The 23,753-nt window shown below is 40.5% G+C and overlaps 1 protein-coding gene and 1 long non-coding RNA gene across 2 annotated transcripts; one reads left to right on the forward strand and one right to left on the reverse strand.

The window, feature by feature from the left end:
* Positions 1-2,122: 2,122 nt before the first annotated feature.
* On the reverse strand, positions 2,123-22,246 carry DHRS7 (dehydrogenase/reductase 7). The gene is made up of 7 exons (XM_043472222.1): positions 21,982-22,246; positions 14,121-14,273; positions 12,286-12,392; positions 11,576-11,815; positions 9,117-9,239; positions 7,483-7,698; positions 2,123-2,318 (listed from the first exon to the last, which is right to left on the reverse strand). Exons 1-7 carry the CDS (start codon positions 22,112-22,114, stop codon positions 2,271-2,273), a joined length of 1,020 nt encoding a protein of 339 aa, XP_043328157.1. The 5' UTR covers positions 22,115-22,246; the 3' UTR covers positions 2,123-2,270.
* Positions 6,936-14,341, forward strand: LOC122443715. Its single transcript, XR_006270092.1, has 2 exons — positions 6,936-7,028; positions 14,090-14,341. It is a non-coding gene; the product is annotated as an uncharacterized LOC122443715 (long non-coding RNA).
* Positions 22,247-23,753: the final 1,507 nt, after the last annotated feature.

Below are 23,753 nucleotides of genomic sequence, written 5' to 3' on the forward strand. Positions count from 1 at the left end.
TATTAATCTTCTCTGGATTTTTTAATTATTTTTATAATTTTTCATATTTATGTTGGAAAATCTAAAACACCTGAGGAGATAAGACAACATGATCAAAATCCAGGAAAAACAAGACAATAGGAACAAACCCAGGGGTTTATAATTAGAGGTTTGTACCTCTGAATCCCCTTCACCTATTTTGCCCCCACCCACCAATCTCCTGTTTCTTGTCCATGGCTATGTGTCTGTTTTTTTTTGTTTTGTTTTTTAGATTACACATATAAGTGAGATTATGTGGTATTTTTCTTTGTCTGACACATTTCACTCAGCATAATACCCCTCTAGATCCATCCATGTTGTCTCAAGTGGCTAGATTTTTTTTAATGGCTGAGTTATTGCATTGTATCAATATCTATATACCACATTTTCTTTATCCATCAATGGACACAGGTTGCTGCTGAAATTCTCCATCTTGTGTTTCAAAATCTTTAAATATACCAAACATAATTTCCCAGCCTGTGTCTAATCCCATTATCTGGGATCCCCTGTGGACAAAATGAGCACTATCTTCTATGTACATAAATTTAAGTGTACCTAAACAGAATTGTGTTATAGTTCATCATTTGCTTTCTTTACTCATCACTATGCTCTAGGATAGGTAGGGAAACAGTGGAAACAGTGTCAGACTTTATTTTTTTGGGCTCCAAAATCACTGCAGATGGTGATTGCAGCCATGAAATTAAAAGACGCTTGCTCCTTGGAAGAAAAGCTATGACCAACCTAGTGGTGGTGGTGGTGAAGTCGCTAAGTCGTGTCCGACTCTTGCAAACCCACGGACTGTAGCCTGCCAGGCTCCTCTGTCCTTGGGATTCTCCAGGCAAGAATACTGAAGTGGGCTGCCATTTCCTTTTCCAGGGGATCTTCCCATCCCAGGGATTGGGTCTCCTGCATTGCAGGCAGATTCTTTACCAACCTAGACAGCATATTAAAAAGCAGAGACAATACTTTGCCAACAAAGGTCCAACTAGTCAAGGCTATGGTTTTTCCAGTAGTCATGTGTGGATGTAAGAGTTGGACCGTAAGAATTGATGTGCCGAAGAATTGATGCTTTTAAACTGTGGTGTTGGAGAAGACTCTTGAGAGTCCCTTGGACTGCAAGGCAATCCAACCAGCCCATCCTAAAGGAAATCAGTCCTGAGTATTCATTGGAGAGACTGATGGCTCCAGTACTTTGGCCACCTGATGCGAAGAACTGACTCATTGGAAAAGACCCTGATGCTGGGAAAGATTGAAGGCAGGAGGAGAAGGCGTGAAAGGATGAAATCATTGGATGGCATCACCAACTTGATGGACATGAGTTTGAACAAGCTCCGGGAATTGGTGATGGACAGGAAAGCCTGGCGTGCTGCAGTCTGTGGGGTCGCAAAGAGTCAGACATGACTGAGTGACTGAACTGAACCTTGTCTTTAACTAAAATGTGAACCACTTATCAATGAGAACCATGTTTTTCTTCCCCTGTTCTCCCTTGATAGTAAATAGTCAAGGAACATTTGTTGGTTTTCTCTTGTAGCCTATGCATGTTTTCTACTGTAAGACACTAAAAGTTAAAGTAAAGTTGACAATAATAACTAAAATAAGAAGTCACCAATGGAATCTTCCTGAGCTGAGTTTAACCCAGGCTTTACCCATTACTAGCTCTGTGACCTTGGGAAAGTAACATCTATTTGCTTTGGGCATTTCTTTCTTCATCTACAAAGGTGGATAATACCACCTACCTTAGAAGGCTGTTATGAGGAATAAGTTAATTAATTAATTACAAACCACCTCAGTACAGCAAATGACATATAACAGGTTTTTAAAAATAACGGCTGCTATGAGTCCTACCTATGGCGTCAAATTCCAGTCATATGTACCTGTGAACTCTTCCAAGAAAGTGTAAGCACCTTGGAGGCAGGACCTTTTCAGACACTTCTTTGTATCTGCCCGCTGTCCAGCACTCTGCTTCATGTAATAGCCCGTGCATTTATGGTAAATGGATTACTATAATTCTTTGGTTAGCATTCTGCTAACCTAAATTTTAAGCATATATACTAGAGTACATTACCCAGGAATGGAATATGTATTAACATATTTATGGCAAGACTCCTGTCATTCTTGTTATTTATTACATATTGAAAAGAAAGTTATATCAAGAAATAAAATGAAAAGTTATTCTTCAATGTGTAAGAAGATCGCCGTTTTTTGTGTTTTCCATTTCTCTTTCCAGTGGCTTGAGAAATGCAAGTACTCCTTCAGTCATGTTTTTTCTTCACGCTTCTAAAATAAGAGGAATCTGCATCCTATAACAGAATAACAGAAACATGAATCAGTTTCCTCTACCCCAGTTTTTGACAATTAATTCCTTCTGTTTTGAGAATCTATATCATCATGATTCACTGTTGAGAATCCTTATAAATCCCTGGAAAAATACTTAAATAGGAATAAAAATCAAAGCCAAAATTGTAGAGCTACAAAAAATATCTCTAAGGGGCTTAGCAACATTATTTCCCTGTCATTTGTTAACATATGAGTATGCCATTTCATAAATGCTGAAATTTCTATTACTCTTCTGATCAGTATGTCATACCTACACTGGCTTGCTTTAATACATACAAAGAGTCTTTAGAATTAAAATACTTGAAAGATAACTCCAAAATCATTTGTGAACTTTTAGTATATTGCTTAAAGAATAAAACAAGGCAATTCAGTAATTTCTAAGAAGTGACATTTCATTTGGGGAGATACCCATTTACCACTTTCAAGAATTTACACTAAATAAGACAAAACCAAATTATAACATAAAATTCAATGATGTTATTGTTTTAGATGCCTAAAATTAATAACAATACATCAAAACAAGGTTCCAGACATACTGTTCCTAGCCTAAAGAACAGAAACAAATTCTTGCCTAGAGAACCTCATGGACAGTATGAAAAGACAAAAAGACAGGACACCAGAAAATGGGCCCCCTAAGGTCAGAGGGTGTCTAATATGCTACTGAGGAAGAGCAAAGGGCAATTACTACTAGCTCCATAAAGAATTAAGTGGCTGGACTATGGAAAACAGTGTGGAGATTCCTTAAAAAACTGGAAATAGAACTGCCATATGACCCAGCAATTCCACTTCTGGGCATACACACCGAGGAAACCAGAACTGAAAGAGACACGTGTACCCCAATGTTCATTGCAGCACTGTTTATAATAGCCAGGACATGGAAGCAACCTAGATGCCCATCAGCAGACGAATGGATAAGAAAGCTATGATACATATACACAGTGGAATATTGCTCAGCTATTAAAAAGAATACATTTGAATCAGTTCTAATGAGATGGATGAAACTGGAACCCATTATACAGATTGAAGTAAGCCAGAAAGATAAATACCAATACAGTATACTAACGCATATATATGGAATTTAGAAAGATGGTAACGATAACCCTATATACAAGACAGAAAAAGACACAAATGTATAGAACAGACTCTATGGGAGAAGGCAAGGGTGGGATGATCTGAGAGAATAGCATTGAAACATGTATTGAAACATGAAAACATCACAATTATCAATTGTGAAACAGATCGCCAGTCCAGGTTGGATCCATGAGACAAGTGCTCAGGGTTGGTGCACTGGGATGACCCAGAGGGATGGGATGGGGAGGGAGGTGGGAGGGGGGGTTCAGGATGGGGAACACATGTAAATCCATGGCTGATTCATGTCAATGTATGGCAAAAACCACTACAACATTGTAAAGTAATTAGCCTCCAACTAATAAAAGTAAAGGAAAAAAAAAGAATTAAGTGGCTGGGCCAAAGCGGAAACAACATTCAGTTGTGAATGTGTCTGGTGGTGAAAGTAAAGTCTAATGCTGTAAAGAACAATATTGCATAGGAACCTGGAATGTTAGATCCATGAACCAAGGTAAATTCAATGTGGTCAAGCAGGAGATGACAAGAAAATGACAGATGATCTTGGTTCATTTGGCGATGCCAAAAACTATTCAAACTACTGTACAACTGTGCTCATTTCATGTGCCAGCAAGGGTATGCTGAAAATCCTTCAAGCTAGGCTTCAGCAGTACACAAACCAAGAACTTCCAGATGTACAAGCTGGGTTTCAAAGAGGCAGAGGAACCAGAGATCAAATTGCCGACATTTGTTGGATCACTGAGAAAGCAAGGGAATTCCAGAAAAACATCTATTTCTGCTTCACTGACTACACTAAAGCCTTTGTGTGGATCATAGCAAACTGCAGAAAATTCTTTAAGAGACCACCTTACCTGTCTCCTAAGAAACCTGAATATGGGTCAAGAAGAAAGAGTTAGAACTAGATGTTGAACAATTGGTTCCAAATTGGGAAAGGAGTACGACACGGCTGTATATTGTCACCCTGCTTATTTAACATCTATGCAAAGTACATTATGCAAAATGCTGGGCTGGATGAATCACCAGCTGAAATCAAGACTGCTGGGAGAAATATCAACAACCTCAGATATGCAGATCATACCACTCTAATGGCAGAAAGTAAAAAGGAACTAAAGAGCCTCTTGGTAAAGGTGAAAGAGAAGAGTGAAGAAGCTGGCTTAAAACTCAACATTCAAAGAACTAAGATAATGGGATCTGGTCCCATCACTTCATGGCAAATAGAAGAGGAAAAAGTGGAAGCACTGACAGAGTTTCTTTTCTTGGGCTCCAAAATCACTGTGGATGGTGACTGCAGTCATGCAATTAAAAGACTTGCTCCTTGGAAGGAAAGCTATGACGAACCTAAACAATGTATTAAAAAGCAGAGACGTCACTTTGCCAACAAAGGTCCGTATAATCAAAGTCATAGTTTTTCCAGTAGTCATGTATGGATTTGAGAGGTGGATCATGAAGAAGGCTGAGCACCAAAGAATTGATGCTTTCAAATCGTGGTGCTGGAGAAGACTTTTGAGAGTCCTGTGGACTGCAAGGAGATCAATCCAATCAATCCTAAAGGAAAGCAACCCTTAATATTCATTGGGAGGACTGATGTTAAGGCTGCAGCTCCAATACTTTGACCACCTGATGAGAAGAGCTGACTCACTGGGAAAGACCCTGATGCTGGGAAATATTGAAGGCAAAAGGAAAAGGGGGCAACAGAGGATGAGATAGTTAGATAGCACCACCAACTCAATGAACATGGATATGAGCAAACTCCAGGAGATAGTGAAGGACAGAAGAGCCTGGGGTGCTATAATCCACGAGATCATAGAGTCAGACACAACTTAGTGACTGAATAACAACAACAACATTTAGTTTGGGAATAATAGTGGCATTCTCTTAACTGAGATTCTTACAAACAAATTTCAATAAGGAGATGAATATACACAATACAAAATAACAGTAGGGAGGAAAGAGCAATGAGGAGAGAAGTAAAAAAAAATGAACAACTTCTTAAAGTTTCTAGGGTTTTGTGTAAAGAATAAGATATATCTCAAAATGATTTGGGGAAATGAAAGGAAGCCTAGTTTATCATAAAGTGATAAAGCAGTCAGACCACCTAATAAGCAATAATTCAAATATGTTGGTAGGAAGAGAGAAGTCATGATTTTTAGCAAATGTTAGATGTAATGCAATGCCTATATTTACACTGCTGTTGTTTAGTTGCTAAGTCGTATCCGACATTTTTGCTACCCCATGGTGTATAGCACGTCAGGCTCCCCTGTCCCTGGGATTTCCCAGGCAAGAATACTGGAGTGGGTTGCCGTTCCCTTCTCCAGGGGATCTTCCTGACCCAGGTATCGAACTTGCATCTCCCGCGTTGGCAGGTGGATTCTTTACTGAGGCACTAGGGAAGCCCAAGATTTACGTTAAGTATTCTGTTGGTATTCTGTATACAAAACAAACTAACCTTCTTATGAACAACTGCTACAATGGGACTGAAACTCTAGCCTCTAGTCCTTCTTTCTCCTCTGAAACAGTGATTTCTATAATGCATTCTCCCTCTGCCATATTATTTAATTCTTTAATCTTTACTGTCTGTTTGCTAAATATCCTCCTGCCATCAAAACAAAAGCAGTAACAGCTAATACTTAATGACTGTAACACACCATGGTAGATTTTAAGAGCTTTCCACATACTAACTCATTTAATCCCCATAACAATCCTATGACTAGGTGCTACTATCAACAGTAATCTTCATTTTGTAAATGGTTCAGTTCAGTTCACTCAGTTGTGTCCAACTCTTCGCAACCCCATGGACTGCAGCACACCAGGCTTCCCTGTCCATCACCAATTCCCAGAGCTTGCTCAAACTCAGGTCTATCAAGTCGGTGATGCCATCCAACCATCTCATCCTCTGTCATCCCCTTCTCCTCCTGCCTTCAATCTTTCCCAGCATCAGGGTCTTTTCCAATGAGTCGGTTCTTCTTATCAGGTGGCCAAAGTATTGTAGATGGGGAGATTGAGATATAGAGAAATAACTTGCCTGGGATCGTAGGATGAGTATGGGGTATAGCTAGGATTTCAGCCTAGGTAGCCCAGCACCTTGTTCCATGCTTTTAACCAGAATGTTGGTTCACCTCTTTAGTAAGGTGGCCTTTCCCCCTCAACTCTTATCTATCGCTGGGCACAATGCCACTTTATCTGCTGTCCTCTAAATTTCAGACTCTGATGCAATATTTGATGGAGCTCTACCTTTAGAACCACCCCCACAGTACCAAGTTCCAAAATTATGAAATCGCTTATAAATGTTTTGACCCAAAACAAACTGGTTAGTATAAAATGAATAGCCCTCTTTGTGATTTTTCAAGTTCTAAACATGTTAGTGCATATTGAAAGTTTTAGAACCTTTAAGTCTCTTTAAGTATTTTGTTTGGGTGTTTGGTTTTTTGTTTCATTTTTCACCAGTCCATTTAACATTCCTCACTTTTCTGGAAAAATGAGTGCTGAAAGAATAAGTTATCAGCAAGTTTTCCTAAACACGGACATGGGCACATTTCAGATGTGCAAACCAACCTTCTGGAACAAAGTCAAAGGAACCAGTACTACAGGTGAGACTACATCTCTTAATAGTGTGGAAGTGCTTTGACAGAGGGCTGACGTGCACCTAGTCCTGGGGAGAAATGGGAGGCGAGGCCACGTATCAACCCAAGGAGGTGACACTTACAGAATGTAGAGACTCGTAGGATGGGTTGGAGTCTGTGGGGAGACATGGTGGAGAAAAAGCATTTTGGCACATACACTGGCCAAAGAGCAACGTAGAAGAAAAAAATGGCAATCTTTGATTTGATTTTTACCTTGTAGAAAACTTTCTCCAAGACCAGTAGTAATTTACAGTAAACTGACAGATATGCATTGGGGATGGGAAACTTTTTATATCTTTTGTATTTATTAATATATCATGAGATTGGCAGACAGTTAGTAAGAAAAGTTTTTAAGCATTGGAAAATTTCATGCTTTCCTACAAGACTGATATGAATTCAGAAATGTATAAATTGGACTTACCACACCACTCTTGAAGTTCTCAATCCTTCTCTTTGCTGCTTTGTTGGTTAACCACCAGGCCAAGGTTGGCATATACTGCCACAAATAGAACATTAGCAAAAAAGGGTGATCTGCGATCCAAACTTCCTTCAAATCATTGGCCATGGTGACTAACATCAGCCGCACACAACGACTGGTTGCCATCTTGTAGGACTCATCTGCAGTGCTGCCTGTAGTCTAAGAAAATTTTGAAAAATTCGTGAGTGATGACTATATTTCTAGGGTATCTCAGAGAACTTTTAGTAGACATCCAGTTGAGTGATTCCTTTACTGTGGCCTCATGCCCCTCAGGAGTCCACATAGGCACTAAGGGGTGCCTGTAAGCTATTTGTGGGCTTCCCAGGAGGCACAGGGCTCTCCTGACATTGAAAGAGATACAAGAGATGCGGGTTCGATCCCTAGGTCTGGAAGATGCCCTGAAGGAGGAAATGACAACCCACTTCAGTAATCTTGCCTGGAAAATTCCATGAACAGAGGAGCCTAGTGAGCTGCAGTCCATGGGGTCGCAGAGTCAGACCTGACTAAACATGCACACATAAGCTATATATTTCAGAAAACCTAATAGAATTCATATACTTAACCAGATAAGTGTGCAGGCTAACTAAAAGATAACAGTTATTCACTTTTAGTTAGAATTGTACCATCTTAAAGTACTTAATGGTAAGTCTGTAATTTTAATAATAATTTTAAACAAATTATTAATACATACATTTAGCAAATGAAGTTCTATAAAACATGGAGTCCATGAGGATGAAATAGAGAAAGAAGATAAAAGTGGTTTCTTGATATTGAAAAAATTTGGAACTGCTACTTTAGTTAACCCATTACCATTTTACAAATAAACTGAAGCCCAGAAAGGCAGTAACTTTTATCTGTGCTCACACAGACCATTTGGTAGTAACCAGTTCTATATTCCAGGTCCCCTGATTCCTGTAACATTGTGCTTATTCTATTTTACTACAGTGCCTCCATAGAAAATGCAAAATATAAATTGTATAGGTAAACATTTACATGGAAACATATAGATTTATATCTCAGTAGAAACATTAGTGGAGAAGAAGGAAAATTTCATGGTCTTTAGAGAGTTTTTTGTATTATGGAGTGATACTGGATTCTTCATGAGACATTTATTGTTCATTTGATAGATTAATTACGTGTAATCTATGAGCTGAGGGAAGCACAAGCCTGGGTGAGGTCAACCTAAAACTACTACATCTCAACAAGGGGGGTTTTGCTAAGTTCCTTCACCATAATCCCTTTTAAAATCCCAGTAAGATTTAATTTACTAAAATTCAGCCACACAGAACTTTCAACATTGCTATGATTTGTGAATTGATTAAAACTGGGTTTTTAAAATATTGATAGCCCACATAATAGTGGATCACTTATAAGCAGTATCTTAGTAATTTCTTTAGCTGTTACTAAAGCTGGATGCCAAAGCACTATCAGCTAACCATAACAATTTTCCTAATGCTGAGTTAAGTTATGTAAATAATTCATAAGGGATTCTAACATGAAAACCCTGAGGCATAATGATGTAAGGCCAGGGTATGACTACTAAAGCATTCAAATTATTCACCAACTAGAAATTTTACCTTTGTGACTTCTTCAGTTAGGGCATTTTTCACAATATTTGATTGCACAGGTCCCGGGCAAATGTTAGAAATTGTTATACCTGGGTAGGTGGCAAGTTCAGTTCGGAGGGTATTAAAAAATCCCTAAAAGACAAAGACAAAAAACAAATAAATACAGACACATATATCATGTTTACTAATAGTACGAAATTACTTTTCTTCAACTTTTTATGAAGGACAATAGCAGCACATTATCAAAATGTGTTCTGAAAAATGCCTGAGTAAAGGACAGGGAATGTAATTACACAAGATGAGGCATTTTTAAAGATAAGACCGCAGGCAATCTAGAACAGGCATTCTTAACTCTTTTCAGGTATGAGTGGTTCATCCCCCCGATGGCACTGGTTTAGCTTGTGCCATCAGTGATTTTGCACTGGATAAGTGAGAGACTACCCTGTAAGAGTCTGATACCCAGTCGCCAGCTCCCCACTCCAAAAGGGTTGCATGTTCACTGAGCATCACTGAGGCTGGACTTCTTTCGATGATCCCTAAAAGTGGCCTAAAGTACAGATGATAGGGCAACAGGAAGCAAGTTGGAATTAGTACTTAAGGGAAACTATCATAGAGGAACAGTTCCATTTTTTCAATTACTATCTGAAGAGACTTAGTTTCAGCAAAAATTTTTATTTTAGGTGTAGTAAGAGAGTACATGGCTAGTTAAAAATGTAATATGATTGCTTACTCAATGACTTTTGTAAAAACAAGGTAGACCCTCCAGACTTAAAAGATACTGCCCATTTCTAAACCAAATAGGAAGTAAACATCTACTTCTCCTCATCTCTTCTCCTAAATCAGGAAATATTCCAAGACTACATTGTGATAAACTGAGTTAACTTTGAAAAACCTAAGCAGCCAACATAGGTACATTCATTTATGATCCAATAACATTAAACAGTTACCAGCCTTTAATGCTGATGCCTAACAAACACAAGGCCTTTGAAGGTTTGTGCTGTCCAAGACTAATACAGTGCCTGACTCAAATGGACAGGAAAAAAGGCTTTGTAAATGAATGAATGAACTTTAACTTTCTGCCCCTCTATAGCAAAAGAGGGGAGAGGACACCATGAAAGCCAATACTCCAGACACTAAAACTCCTCCTTGCTTGAAATCACATCTAGTATAGTGTGTGAACTTTTCAACAAGTAAGTTCACTCTCTAGCTTGCTGAGTATCAGGGAAGGAAATGTGCCCTTCAAAAAGAGACTCCTGGTTTCAGTGTTTGGCTACTGGTATAACTAGATCTTAACTTGACACATGGTATCAGACAATCAAATCCAGTACAAAACAGTTTGGAGGGCAGGCCAGACAGCTTCTACTGTGTTTGACTGAAAGCATCCTGCATGTCTTCTGGGATACTGGGTACCAAACAGATGGGGTGGCCACCTTCCCTCGTGTGCCTGCCTGAGAGTTGCCCAACTGCCCTGCTGAAAGTAACTGACACCCTATTACCAAATATGAGGAAATCATCAGTGCAGTATTTCATTTCATCACTCTCTGCAATTGTCTGCTCTTCACAGCAGAAAGAGGATCCTATGGAACAAAAGCTTCAAATTTTCATGAAACATGACCATTCAGCTGTTGCATCTTATTATTACAACAGTGAAACATTCTATGTAAACTGACCTTCAACAGCATTAATTATATATCACATGTCTCTATTAATCATTTTCCTCCTATTGGCCTTACAATTTAATTTGCTCCATGTTATGGTGTATATAGTTACAGTTTATTCTTATCCATTCTTAAGCCAACATTAAAAATTTATTCATTTCTAGTACTCATATCTCATAAGTTACACAAGCCAAATTAAACTTTCTCCTAGACTCTGCCTCAACTAGATTTTCTTCTTCTAGTGAAGTCATAGTAAACAGAGTCAAGGCTAGACCCAGTAGGGATTTGACGCTCAGGGCTAATCACCCAGTGGGTAGTTTCTATTTCTGATAGGCATGTACATTTAGAAATTCAGGTAAAATAAACACCAACAACAAAGGGGAAGGAAACAAAGTCACAGAAATGAGAAGGACAAGTAAATGCATGTAGAATCCTGAAATGTGTGTAGAAGAAACAGGGGTAGACCCCAAATTTGCCATGAAGATGTGGTAGAAATGAGGACAAGGTAAAGGGTGACGTGTCAACTAGACTATACAGTTTGTAAGGGCAGGGATCATATAATCTTTATATTCCCAGGATATGTTGCAGTGTATGACACAGTGTAGGTACTCATTGGATGTTTGCAGAATTAGAAAGAGGCATGTGAGGCTCAAGTCTTTTTAGCATCTTCTAGGTAAGTCTTCTACCCAAGATCTTCTTGGGTCTCTCTGTCTCCAAACATCACTACCTAGTCCCAGTGATCTCTTACAATAAATGTTCCATACACACGTTCAGGTCAGTTCTATCAGAGGTGAGTTTTAACAGCCTTACCCGAAGAGCATGTTTGCTGGCACAGTATCCAGTAGAAAGGGGTGCAGCTATAATTCCCACAATGCTATTCACAGTAACAATTTTTCCTTGCTTCCTCTCAATCATGTGAGGCAGAACACACTTTGTCAAGGACACCGTCCCTAAGTAGTTAAGCTCTATTAGCTCCTTGAAGACATCCAGGCTGGTGTCCACACACAAAGCACGCTGGGATACTCCACCATTGTTGACCAGAATGTCGATCTAAGTAAAGAAAATCAGAAAGGGGGTACTTTAGGGATGACTTAGATGGATTGTTGGAATTCCTAAGGATGGTTAGTTATATTGTTAACTTGATAAATCAATGGAACAGGACAGTATATTTCCAGAGGTCAGCAACAGAAAAGATAAAAGCAAAATTCACCTATGGAATTAAATTCCCACCTTAAGTGACTTTTTATGGAAAATAATGTAACAGAAATAATAGGCACAGTGAATCTTTAGCTTCTTTTGTTCTACATGGAGGAGTTAATTTATTAAAGTAGGAAAAGTTCCAATTATTAATACATAAAGCCACAGATTCAGAGATTAAGAGACCCAGCTGGGCCCTTGAGCTGAAGTGAGATGTTTCATGAACCCATTAGCCTACAGCCCTTTGAATGATAGCACCACAGATAGGAATCTCTTTTGCAGCTACTTCAGAGCAAAATTCATGCACTCAAAATGCTACTTACTCTGCCAAACTCCTGGAGAACTGCTTTGGTAGCCATTTCATGGGAACTTCTGTTAGTCAGGTCAAGGGGCAAAATGAGTATATCTTTTTCTTTCAAATTACCATTCTCTAAATAAAGACACTTAAAATTAATATGGCAGTCATGTGCTAATCACATTATATTTAACATTCACCCTACAACCACACTTAGCAATGAATTCATTTCTGGGTGAAGCCCTGTGGATGAGGTTCTCTTTAAGGACCAAGAAGCGGATTGACAGGGATATGGGCAACATCTTATCGAACAAAAAGCTGGCTGGGTACACAGGAAACAAAATTCCTCTCTTCTACTTAAATATATACAGCCTAACATTGGACCAGGCTTCCCTGACAGCTCAGTTGGTATTTCTGTACATCTGTTATAGGATAGGTTCACTGCTTGATTTTTAAACACAATTTTAAAAAATTTATGCTGAAAATCAATGAGAATTTGGGTCTTCCAGTCACGTGACACAGAAAAGCTTCCTTTCAGAGGCTAAGGATTCCAGGAGGTGAATAAGGAAAAGGACACAATCCTGAAATTCCCAACCAAGAAACACGTTGGGCTGTAACAGCCCTCTCTATTTCTGTTATCAAAAGAACAGTTCAAACTAATTTCCTTGAATTCTAGCCCCGAAATACAACAAAGTTGTGTTCTGATAAGAAAAACAAGTAAGTAGAGAAGAGGTGAAATTGCTTTATGGGCACAGGATTAAATTATGAAATATTAACTTTTTAAAAAGCAATAGAAAAGTCTGTACCCATGATATGACAGATAAAAGGAAAATAATCTTACTCAAGCTAAGAAACACTGTTATGGTTCATTTCTTCCCATGCAAGTCTCAACAGCAGAGGAGCAACTGTCAAAAGAAGTGGCCCAGTGCAAAAACACAAGAGGCCTTTAAGAGCAATATCGTGAAAGAGGGCTTGTGGCCTTAGCAGCTAACTCCATATCTGGGTGATTAGTTCCATCAGCAAAGTGAAAGAAAGATTTGTAAAGAATGACAAGTAGATGACAAAAAAAACAAAAACACAACAATGATCTTCTGGAAAATTCAAAATTATTTCAGTGTAGATATTAAATTTCCTATGAGAAATAATAACTGTATTACTTGAGACTGCTTTTACTGTGAACTACACCAAAACCCAAACAGATAAACAAAAACACCATTGTCCTGTATATATGAAAAATATTATATCAAGTTGCACTTCTCAAACTTAATTCTACTCTGGGATTTCCCTGGTGGTCCAGGGGTTAAGACTCCACACTTCCACTGCAGGGGCACTGGTTCAATCCCTGGTCAGGGAACTAAGATCCCACATGCTGCACAGCACGGCTGGAAAAAAAATTTAATTCCACTCCTGTTTTTTTGTCCTTTACAACAAAAATCTTATATTATTTCATATGACTTTAAAATCAGACATTTTAACAAAATATCAATTAAATTTCTATGGTAATGTATATGTATGTCATTCATAAGAACCAAATTGTTCCTTGTCTAAGATAAAAATGTAAGACATTTATGTGGTCACTAAAAATCCAAACCAGCATTTGAGAGAACTGATGATCAATCCCTAATGCTAAGAATTAGTGTAAAAAAAAAAGAAGGTAGAAAGGTGGCAGAAAAAGAAGAAAAAGGTCAGGCCAGCTAACTAAGAAATGACAAAAGGAAAAGGAGTTGGATCAAAGCACTCAGCATTTGGAACCAGAGTCTACTGCCCATGAAAATCCCCCACTTGCCCCTAAAATTCCCAAGTTTTGACTCTGGGCTCTGATTTACTTCTAGGAAGCACTGCTGCGATTTCAGATTTACTCACCAAGGCACTTTCTTTTCACCCTTTCCAACTCATGTACTCTTCTGGCTGACAGCACAAGAGAAACTCCTAGTTTGGACAGCTGGTAAGCCAGTTCCTCTCCAATCCCACTGGACGCTCCGGTCACCCACACCACCATATCAGTCAGCTCCCATTCTATTGAAAAGCGGGTAGGGATTGAGGGGAGAAAATAAGCTATGGGTTACATCCATAAATCAAAGATTGACCAAAGGAAAAAAATAGTTTTAAACAATATCATTGAATATGAAGACATAATGTGTGGCACTTAAAATTTTAAGTATCCTATGTTTACAGCCCTGATTGTGGTGATGATCTCACAGGTGTATACTTACCCCAGACTCATCCAGTTGTGTACACTAAATATGGACAGTTTCTTATATGACAATCATACCTCAATAAAGTGGTTTAAAATTTTTTTAATTAAATATCTTAAGGAAACACTTCCTACCTAGTGTTAGAAATCATATTAGTAACAGTTTATTACTAACTGTATTATTTTGTGTATTCTAGACTCTTTGAGAGTTTTCCAGACTTTACTTCAAGGTAAGCCTTACAACTCCATGGTCTGACTCTAAGGCTCTATTTATCTGCATATTTGATCATGAAAAGTAAGGATAAGTAGATAGAAGTTACCTGGACTCATTTTCTCACCTTCCTTATTCATAAATGAGGGCTTCAGATAAGATGATCACTAATAGTTCCATCCAGTTTTCTATTCTATTATTCTAATTTCTCACATTGGTGGTATTGATGATAAATCTGAGTATACCAAGTTCTACTCTATGGTATGGTAGAATCACCCTGAATTTTTAAAGTCATGTTTGCCCCACTTGTCAATCATAATCTGATGCCTAGCAACTAAAGGTCATTTCATAAAAGAGCTTTCCAAATGCCTGAGCCTTCATCTTAGAAGAATCTAGTAGTTCACCCAAGATGAAATACATATGAGAGCGAGATGAAATGTTATACTCTGCTTGCCAGGTATCACCTTGTTAAATATTGTAAAAATGTAAAATAAAGCACTGACAAGTGGTTTATTCTCCAACGAAAAACTTCCTTGTACTGCAGCACACAATAGCCACTGTCCATCTGAATCCATCAAGTCAGGGTAGTGCAATGCTCCTGTGTACCTTATTAAAATGTGTTATTTGTCAAAAATCGGGAACAAGGTATTATTTAAGATACACACTGCTGATTTTGGATCAGAAAAGTTAAAATCAGGAAGCCAGTTTACTATTTTAGTCAAACAACTCTGAAGTGTAAGTGTTGGTGAATCAGTATGTGCTCTGGTTGCACTTTAACTCCCAGGGTTCAAGTACCAGCTGGGTCGCACACAGCTGTGAAATGCTCCCACGTGGGAACTCAGTGCCTTCATTTCCCAAAAGTGGAAAATTGAATTAATAATAAAACCTCCTTCATATAATTGTTGAGAGAGATGAGTTAAAACATGTAAAGCGCTCAGAACAGTGACTGACACATGTGTAGGCGTTGTGAACTAAGTCGCTTCAGTCATGTCCAACTCTGCCATCCATGGACTGTAGCCCGCCAGGCTCCTCTGTCTGTGGGATTTTCAAGATAAGAATACTGGAATGGGTTGCCATGCCCTCCTCCAGGGGACTCAGTGCTTAATAAAATGTCAACTCTAATTGTTGAAAAATTGTTTAACAAATGGATTTTGGCAGCAAAACACTGAATGTTCTAATTTCTCCAGCCAGGGGAAATGGGATTACTAACTTCAACGGCTTAACATTTTTCCATTGCTTCCTATGTGCTTAAACATATTACCTTACTAAAATCTTCACAAGAACTTTATGAAACAGGAATTACCTCAGTTTTACAAGAAAGGAAACTGAGGTTTACAGAGATTAATTTACACCACTAGACTGTAAATTTCCTTGGGGCTGGGACCCTGTCTCCTTTATTCATCGCTACGTCCTCAGAGCCTGGCACAGAAACTCGCTTAGAAAAAGGACTCCACAAGTCACTGTTGAATAAACACCCAAGAATCCTGGCAGAGCTAGGATATTTGTCGAGGTATGTCCGACCTCTAGCCTAAGCTGCCACATTTTAATATGATCAATATTGTAGACCCAACTATCTTAGCCATTCGAGCAAATATCTTCAGAAAAGCGATTTCATGTAAATATCTAAACAAAGGACAGAAACATCCCAAGTACTATGTCTGGGTTACAGTGCTTTCCTATCATCTATTGCACTATGTTTTTTGGCTTCCGAGATTTCAGTTCCCTGACCAGAAATTGAACCCAGGTCACGGCAGTCAAAGCTCTGAGTCCTAACCACTAGACCACCCGGGAACTCCTAAATCTAATGCACTTTTATGGAAAGGCTCAACTGAGCAACCTTGCAAATTTTTTGGGAAATTGTTGTTCAGTAGCTAAGTTATCTCTAACTCTTTGCAAGTCCATGGACTGCAGCACACCAAGTGTCCCTGTCCTTCACTATCTCACTGAGTTTGCTCAAACTCATGTCCGTTGAGTCAGTGATTGCATCCAACCATCTCATCCTCTGTCACCCCCTTCTCTTGCCGTCAATCTTTCCCAGCATCAGGGTCTTTTCCAATGAGTTGGCTCTTTGCATCAGGTGGCCAAAATATTGGAGCTTCAACATCAGTCTTTCCAGTGACTATTCAGGGTTGATTTTCTTCAGGATTGACTTGTTTGATCTCCTACTCATTGTTCCAAAGTTCTGCAGTATACAAGACTCCAAGGTGAATATAATTTGTTTGTAACTGTTTACTAGCTAGCGTAGCAGTAACAAAGATTTCATTTTTGCATGCACACATGCATGCTCAGTCACTTCAGTCACGTCTGACTCTTTGTGACTCTATGGACCATAGCCCACCAGGCTCCTCTGTCTATGGGATTCTCCAGGCAAGAATACTGGAGTGAGTTGCCATGCCCTCCTTCACAGAATCTTCCTGACCGAGGGACTGAACCTGAGTCTACCACACTGCAGGCAGACTCTTTATCCACTGAACCATCTGGGAAGCCCTCTTCATTTCTATACCATTATGCAAATATTAATACAACAATGAAAACTATCAGGCTCACATTTACCTTAGTACATCTGCAGTTCTGATACCCTTCCTCCCACTCTGGAGAAGAAAACTTTTTAACTTAGCACCAATTATTTAACAATTCTACAGGGACTTCCCTGACAGTCCAGGGGTTCAGACTTCACCTTCCAATGCAGAAGGTGTGGATTTGATCCCTGGTCAGGAAGCAATGTTCCCACATGCCTCGGGGCCAGAAAAAAACAAAAAAATAAAACAAAGCAATATTTGCAACAAAATCGATAAAGACTTTAAAAAATAATAAAATAAATAAATAAAATGTAAAAAAAAAAAAAAAACAATTCGACAGAATCTGGTATACATAATGGCCTCCCCTAAAGAGTCTCTGAAAGCAGATTCTCAGAGTTGAAAGGAAACTTAAGAGTTCAACCCCCAACCCAGGTTAAGAATTCTCCCCTCAAGCTGTTGACCATTTAATTCCCTCACAGGATGAGTAATCTAGTTACCTCTGAGGCACCAGCTCATTTGGGAGGGGGTAAGTCTAATCATTCAAGATGGGTTTCCCGGGTGGCTCAGGGTAAAGAATCCACCTGTGATGCAGAAGACACAGGAGACCCAGGTTCTATCCCTGGGTTGGGAAGATCCCCTGGAGGAGGGTATGACCACCCATTCCAGTATTCTTGCCTGGAAAATCCCATGGACAGAGGAGCCTGGCGGGCTACAGTCCATAGGGGCACAGAGTCAGGCATGACTAAAGCGACTGAGTGCTGAGCACAATCATTCAGGGCTTCAGGAATTTTCTCATACGGATACCTTTAACTTCTACAGACCAGCAGCAGCTGGCGGCAGGTCTGCCTTGTGGTGTCAGGAAGGATAAATCAGGCCTGTCTGGCACACGACAGTGTCTCATCTGTCTGAAGACGGCTGCTGTGTCCTCCCTAAGTCCTTTCGTCTCTTGCTTCTCTAAGGCTAAATAAACACGCCCAATTTCTGCTACTTGCCCTCAGATGACATGGCATCTGGTTTCCTCACCCTTCTCCTCACACCCTCTGTACAAGCTCCAACTGGCCAATGTGCTATTGAAAGGAGCTGGCCAGGGCAGGATACAGGATTCCCAGGGGTCTAAACAGCTCCAAGTAGCGTGATTCGACTAAACCACTTCCCTTGTCTTTCAGACGGGACATGCCGTGAAGACCCAGACAGTGGCTGGCTCAGTCACTGCTGCGTCCCCAGTGCCCAGCACAGAGGTCAACACAAGCAGGTATTCAGAAAACATCTTTTGTTGTTTGCAGTCTGTTCCATAAGACATGAAACAGCTCCACAAGGTTGCCTAACTTTTCTGGCACTGCACAGTTGACTCTCACTGAGGTCACTGTCAAATAAGAGCTGTTTTCCTCACGTATGTTCTGCTGTTGAGACTTTTCCTACTCTGGACTGGTGCCATGGATTTTTCTGGATCTATGTGCAGTACCTAAAACCAGTCACTCTGAAATTTTACCATGTGAGATACATGCTTGGAGACACAGAAGGTATCTCTAGACGGATACATAAAATGCAGGAAATGGTGGTTGCCTCCAAAGAGGCACACTGGCGAGACAAGGGTGAGAGACAAGGGTGAGACAGAGCTTTACTTGTCACCATGTATCCTTTTGTATTTTTAAAAGTTGCCTTATGTGAGTACATTGTCAACTTTTTAAAGTGACACTTCATAGCAAATAGATGGGGAAAAAGTGGAAACAGTGACAGATTTTATTTTCTTGGGCTCCAAAATCACTGTGGACGGTGACTACAGCCATGAAATTAAGATGTTTGCTCCTTGGAAGAAAAGCTATGACAAACCTAGACAGCATATTAAAAAGCAGAGACATTACTTTGCCAGTAGAGGTCCACAGAGTCAAAGCTATGGTTTTCCCAGTAGTCATGCTTGGCTGTGAGAGTTGGACCATAAAGAAGGCTGAGTGCTATAGAATTAATGCTTTCGAACTGTGGTGCTGGAGAAGACTCTTGAGAGTCCCTTGGACTGCAAAGAGATCAAACCAGTCAATCCTACAGGATATCAACCCTGAATACCCTGAATATACATTGGAAGAACTGATGCTGAAGCTGAAGCTCCAATACTTTGGCCACCTGATGCGAAGAGCTGATTCATTGGAAAAGACCCTAATGCTGGGAAAGATTGAGGGCAAGAGAAGGGGGTGACAGAAGATGAGATGGATGGATGCATCACTGATTCAATGGACATGAATTTAAGCAAACCCAGGGAAATAGTGAAAGGCAGGGAAGCCTAGCATGCTGCAGTCCAGGGGTTGTAGAGAGTTGGACATGACTTTGCAGCTGAACAACAACAACATAAAGATGAAAAAAAGGATAATTTTTTTTTCTTTTAAGGATAATTTTTTTTAAACCTTAATAGAGTCTGCCCATCTTTCCAATTTGAGCTGTTTTTGGAACTTGAATCTATCTTCATGTTCCTTTAAGTCTTTTTCACTATCGCCCTCACCTCCCTTCCAACTCTCTCACTCCCTAATCCTCCCCTGCCAAGTCTTTTTAGTCATTTTTCCTAATAACGTCCCTATTTCACAATTTCACAAATATACTGCATATTTGTTTATGTATCTTCATATATCTTTGTGCCAAGTCGTTTCCATCATGTCCAACTCTGCGACCCTATGGACCATAGCCTGCCAGGCTCCTTTGTCCATGGGATTCTCCAGGCAAGAATATTGGAGTGGGTTGCCATACCATCCTCCAACGGATCTTGCCCATCCAGGGATAGAACCTGCATCTCTTGTGTCTCTTGCATTGACAGGCAGGTTCTTTACCACTAGTGCCACCTGGGAAGCCCTTACATATATGTATCTATGCTTTAGATATAAAAGGAGTTCTATAAAGTTTATTCTTCAGTAAGTGCAGGTTTAAGCATGGTGAAATTGAAAAGTTAAAAGTTAAATTAAAATTTAAAAGCTATTAACATTTAACTTTACAACTGTAAATTTACAAAAGTTATTTTGCTGAATAACATGTATTTACATAAATTGCAATGTATCATATGACATTTGTAAATCAGCAAATTATATAACTACATGATGATAATAATAACAAAGTAATTAAATGTGTTTAAAAATCCTTCAAAACTGATATTTTTCCAGCAAAAGTAAAACACTGAAAAAACCAAATGAATTTCTTAAAAGTTATCTTTAGTCACCTTAACTTTTGCTTGATATGTGAAAATAACTTTTCATTTCACTAGCTGCTAAATATTGTCAACGTTTTTCCTCTTCAGCACTTGACATTATCAGTTGAGTAACTTGTAGAACAGTAAAATATAAAGTATTTTTATGTAATTCTCAAAGTCCAAGTTAACACTAAGCACAAATAGAATCAAACACTAAAGTCCACAAAGCAGCTCATAGGCACATGCATTCCATCTGCTGAGATGGGCCAATGACCAAGAGAAAGTCTGCCAATCACAGCCATCTATTTGCCATAGTTTTGTAACCCTGATCTTGCACATGTTTTACATATTTTCCGTGAACGCAATGTAAGTGCTACACATGCTATACCCGCCCCCCCCTCCAAAAAAAGAAACAAGAAAAATGAAATACTAAGGAATAATACTTTGTCAGTGAGGGTTGAGCTTTGGAGGGGCATAAAACATTGTACCATCTAAGTTTTTTTTCAGTCCCCAAGAACCAATTTTCACCCCCATGTAAGTGATAGGGCTCCCCTTCTCTCTCTGGCTCCATTTTTAAAGTTATCACTTCCAGGGCTTCTCTGGTAGCTCAGACAGTAAAGAATCTGCCTGCAGTGTAGATCAGGAGTTTGATCCCTGGGTTGGGAAGATACTCTGGAGAAGGGAAGGGCAACCCACTCCAGGATTCTTGCCTGGAGAATTCCATGGGCAGAGGAGCCTGACAGACTATATAGTCCATGAGGTCCCAAAGAGTTGGAAGCGACTGAGCAACTAACAATTTCACTTTTTCACTTAATCACTTCCAAGTAAACCTCCTCACATGATTTAGATATTTTCATGCAGGAAACTAGGTCCAGGGAAACCCCACTTCCCGCCGGCCCTTGTAGACATAAAGCCTAGCTCTGGACAGCCCACTGAACTTTGAGCATTATGAAAATAAGACTAATAATGCCTACTTTATAACAGTCATTGTAAAGGTGAACAGTCACAAATGAAAAGGGTCTGGTGCACTGCTTAGCACATAGAATGCGTTTAGTAAACGACCATCAAATATTAAGCTGGGCATAGAAAAAAGATGGGCAGAATGTCTTTTAGTATGCCAATAACGGTCTTCCTTCAGGCAAAACACCCAATCCAGTTCTCTACCTTTATCCCAATGGGTAGGCAGCTTTGTAGGTGGCTGTTATTATCTCAAATTTTGTTTCATTGCTCTTAAGTAGAGTGAGAGATGGCATATAAACAACTTCAGGACGTAGCTCCAAAAGGACATGCCTTCACAAGCGCACTGTTTCTCCAAGTACTGTCCTCCCACGCTGCTTCAGAATCCCTGGGAGCCAGGCGGAGAACTCAGAGACCTGAAGGCGCCCCGCTGATTCCAAGGCTCTTTTACTTCAGCAAGTAAAAGGCAAAGTCCGTAGGTACCAGGGCAGAAGACAAAAGGCGCCAGCCCCTTCCACCCCGAACCAGAGCCCTTGAGAAAGGCGCAGCCTCGCCGCCCGGAAGCTCCACGCCACCCGGAAGCTCCACGCCACCCGGAGGGACGCTGGGGCAGCGGAAATCCGATCGCACCACGGAACCCGGGCTCCCAGTGCAGAGAGGCGGCAGCGCGTCCTCACCTGGGCGTCGCCCCTGCCACTCGGCCCACAGCAGGGTCAGGTCCGCGTCGGCCCGCACGAAGCGCAGCAGCTGCACCACGAGCGCCAGCAGCGCGCACAGCGCCAGCAACCAGAGGAGCAGCCCCCAGCTCATGGCGCCCTGCTCCGCGGGAGGAAGATGCACTGACCGCCGCCACCTAAACTGCGCCTAGGCCGCCTGGCAGCTATCGCGCGTCCGCGCCGCCGCCCTTCCTCGCTGCCCCGGCCCGCCCTGAGAGCAGGCAGGAGGGAGGAGCCGCAAGGCGCGCCCCAACCCTCCCGCTGGGAGCCCGCCCCAGTTCTGCCCGCGTGGGCGTGGGGCGCCCAGCCCGGAGATCGCTGCCCAGGTTTTGTCCGCCTGGGCGCCCAGTAAGGGGTTGCAGTGGGAACAAACGGCGTAGGTCACTTAAGCACTTGGAGATATTCCTATTCGTAAGGTAGTCACAGCATTTGTAATCTGAAGACCGATTCTTTTACAGTTGTTTTGAGATGCAAATAGTTTTCGAAGCTCAAGAATAGTACAAACATTCCAGCCTATGAATTCAGCCTCCTCCTCTCCCTTCTTATCTTTCTTTAACTGCATGGACCTAACAGCCCATCCGTTTTGGTTTTTTTGTCCACCCCGCGCTAACGCCACTCCCTCACCAAATTAACCCAGTATATGAGTAGGATTGGCCCTGTGTCCACTTACACTTGGAAAGCACCTTGCAAGTGATTCTCGTGTGATTGTTGAATGGCAAAGTGCAGCTTGGGCAAACTTGCCCTTGAGCTTAGTGCCAGGGGCATTTTCTGAGGACTTCAGCCAACTCCAACTCGGCTGGGGTCCAGGTAGCTCAGCCCTCAGTGACCCTAATTTTTTTCCTTACCTGTAACCACGAAGAATATATAATTTAAATGAAAGAAAAAAAGAAAAAGCCTGTGAAGGGCACAGTGGCTCATACACAGTAATAATATTTGTTCTTTCTCTTGTAGCTGTTAGAATTAGTTTAGTTCATAAACAGACATTTCTCCAAAGAAGACATACAGATGTCTAACAAACACATGGAAAGATGGTCAATATCACTCATTATTAGAGAAATGCAAATTAAAACCACAATGAGGTACCATTTCACACCAGTCAGAATGGCTGCTATCCAAAAGTCTACAAGCAATAAATGCTGGAGAGGGTGTGGAGAAAAGGGAACCCTCTTACATTGCTGGTGGGACTGCAAACTAGTACAGCTGCTATGGAGAACAGTGTGGAGATTCCTTAAAAAACTGGAATAGAACTGCCATATGACCCAGCAATCCCACTCCTGGGCATACACACTGAGGAAACCAGAACTGAAAGAGACACGTGCACCCCAATGTTCATCTTAGCACTGTTTATAATAGCCAGGACATGGAAGCAACCTAGATGCCCATCAGCAGATGAATGGATAAGAAAGCTGTGGTACATATACACAGTGGAATATTACTCAGCTATTAAAAAGAATATATTTGAATTAGTTCTAATGAGGTGGATGAAACTGGAGCCCATTACACAGAGTGAAGTAAGCCAGAAAGAAAAACACCAGTACAGTATACTAACCCATATATATGGAATTTAGAAGGATGGTAATGATAACCCTATATGCAAGGCAGAAAAAGAGTCACAGATGTACAGAACAGACTTTTGGACTCTGTGGGAGAAGGCGAGGGTGGGATGATCTGAGAGAATAGCATTGAAATATGTATATTATCAATTGTGAAACAGATCGCCAGTCCAGGTTTGA

This window comes from Cervus canadensis, chromosome 6 (genome assembly GCF_019320065.1).
Source record: "Cervus canadensis isolate Bull #8, Minnesota chromosome 6, ASM1932006v1, whole genome shotgun sequence".
Lineage (NCBI taxonomy): Eukaryota > Metazoa > Chordata > Mammalia > Artiodactyla > Cervidae > Cervus > Cervus canadensis.

Coding starts and splice junctions, on each gene's coding strand:
- DHRS7 (XM_043472222.1), bottom strand. CDS start 22,114: ATGAGCTGGGGGCTGCTCCTCTGGTTGCTGGCGCTGTGCGCGCTGCTG. Junction 11,816..12,285: donor TTCTCCAGGAGTTTGGCAGA/GTAAGTAGCATT, acceptor TTCTTTACTTAG/ATCGACATTCTGGTCAACAA. Junction 2,319..7,482: donor AGAACTTCAAGAGTGGTGTG/GTAAGTCCAATT, acceptor ATTCTGTTATAG/GATGCAGATTCCTCTTATTT.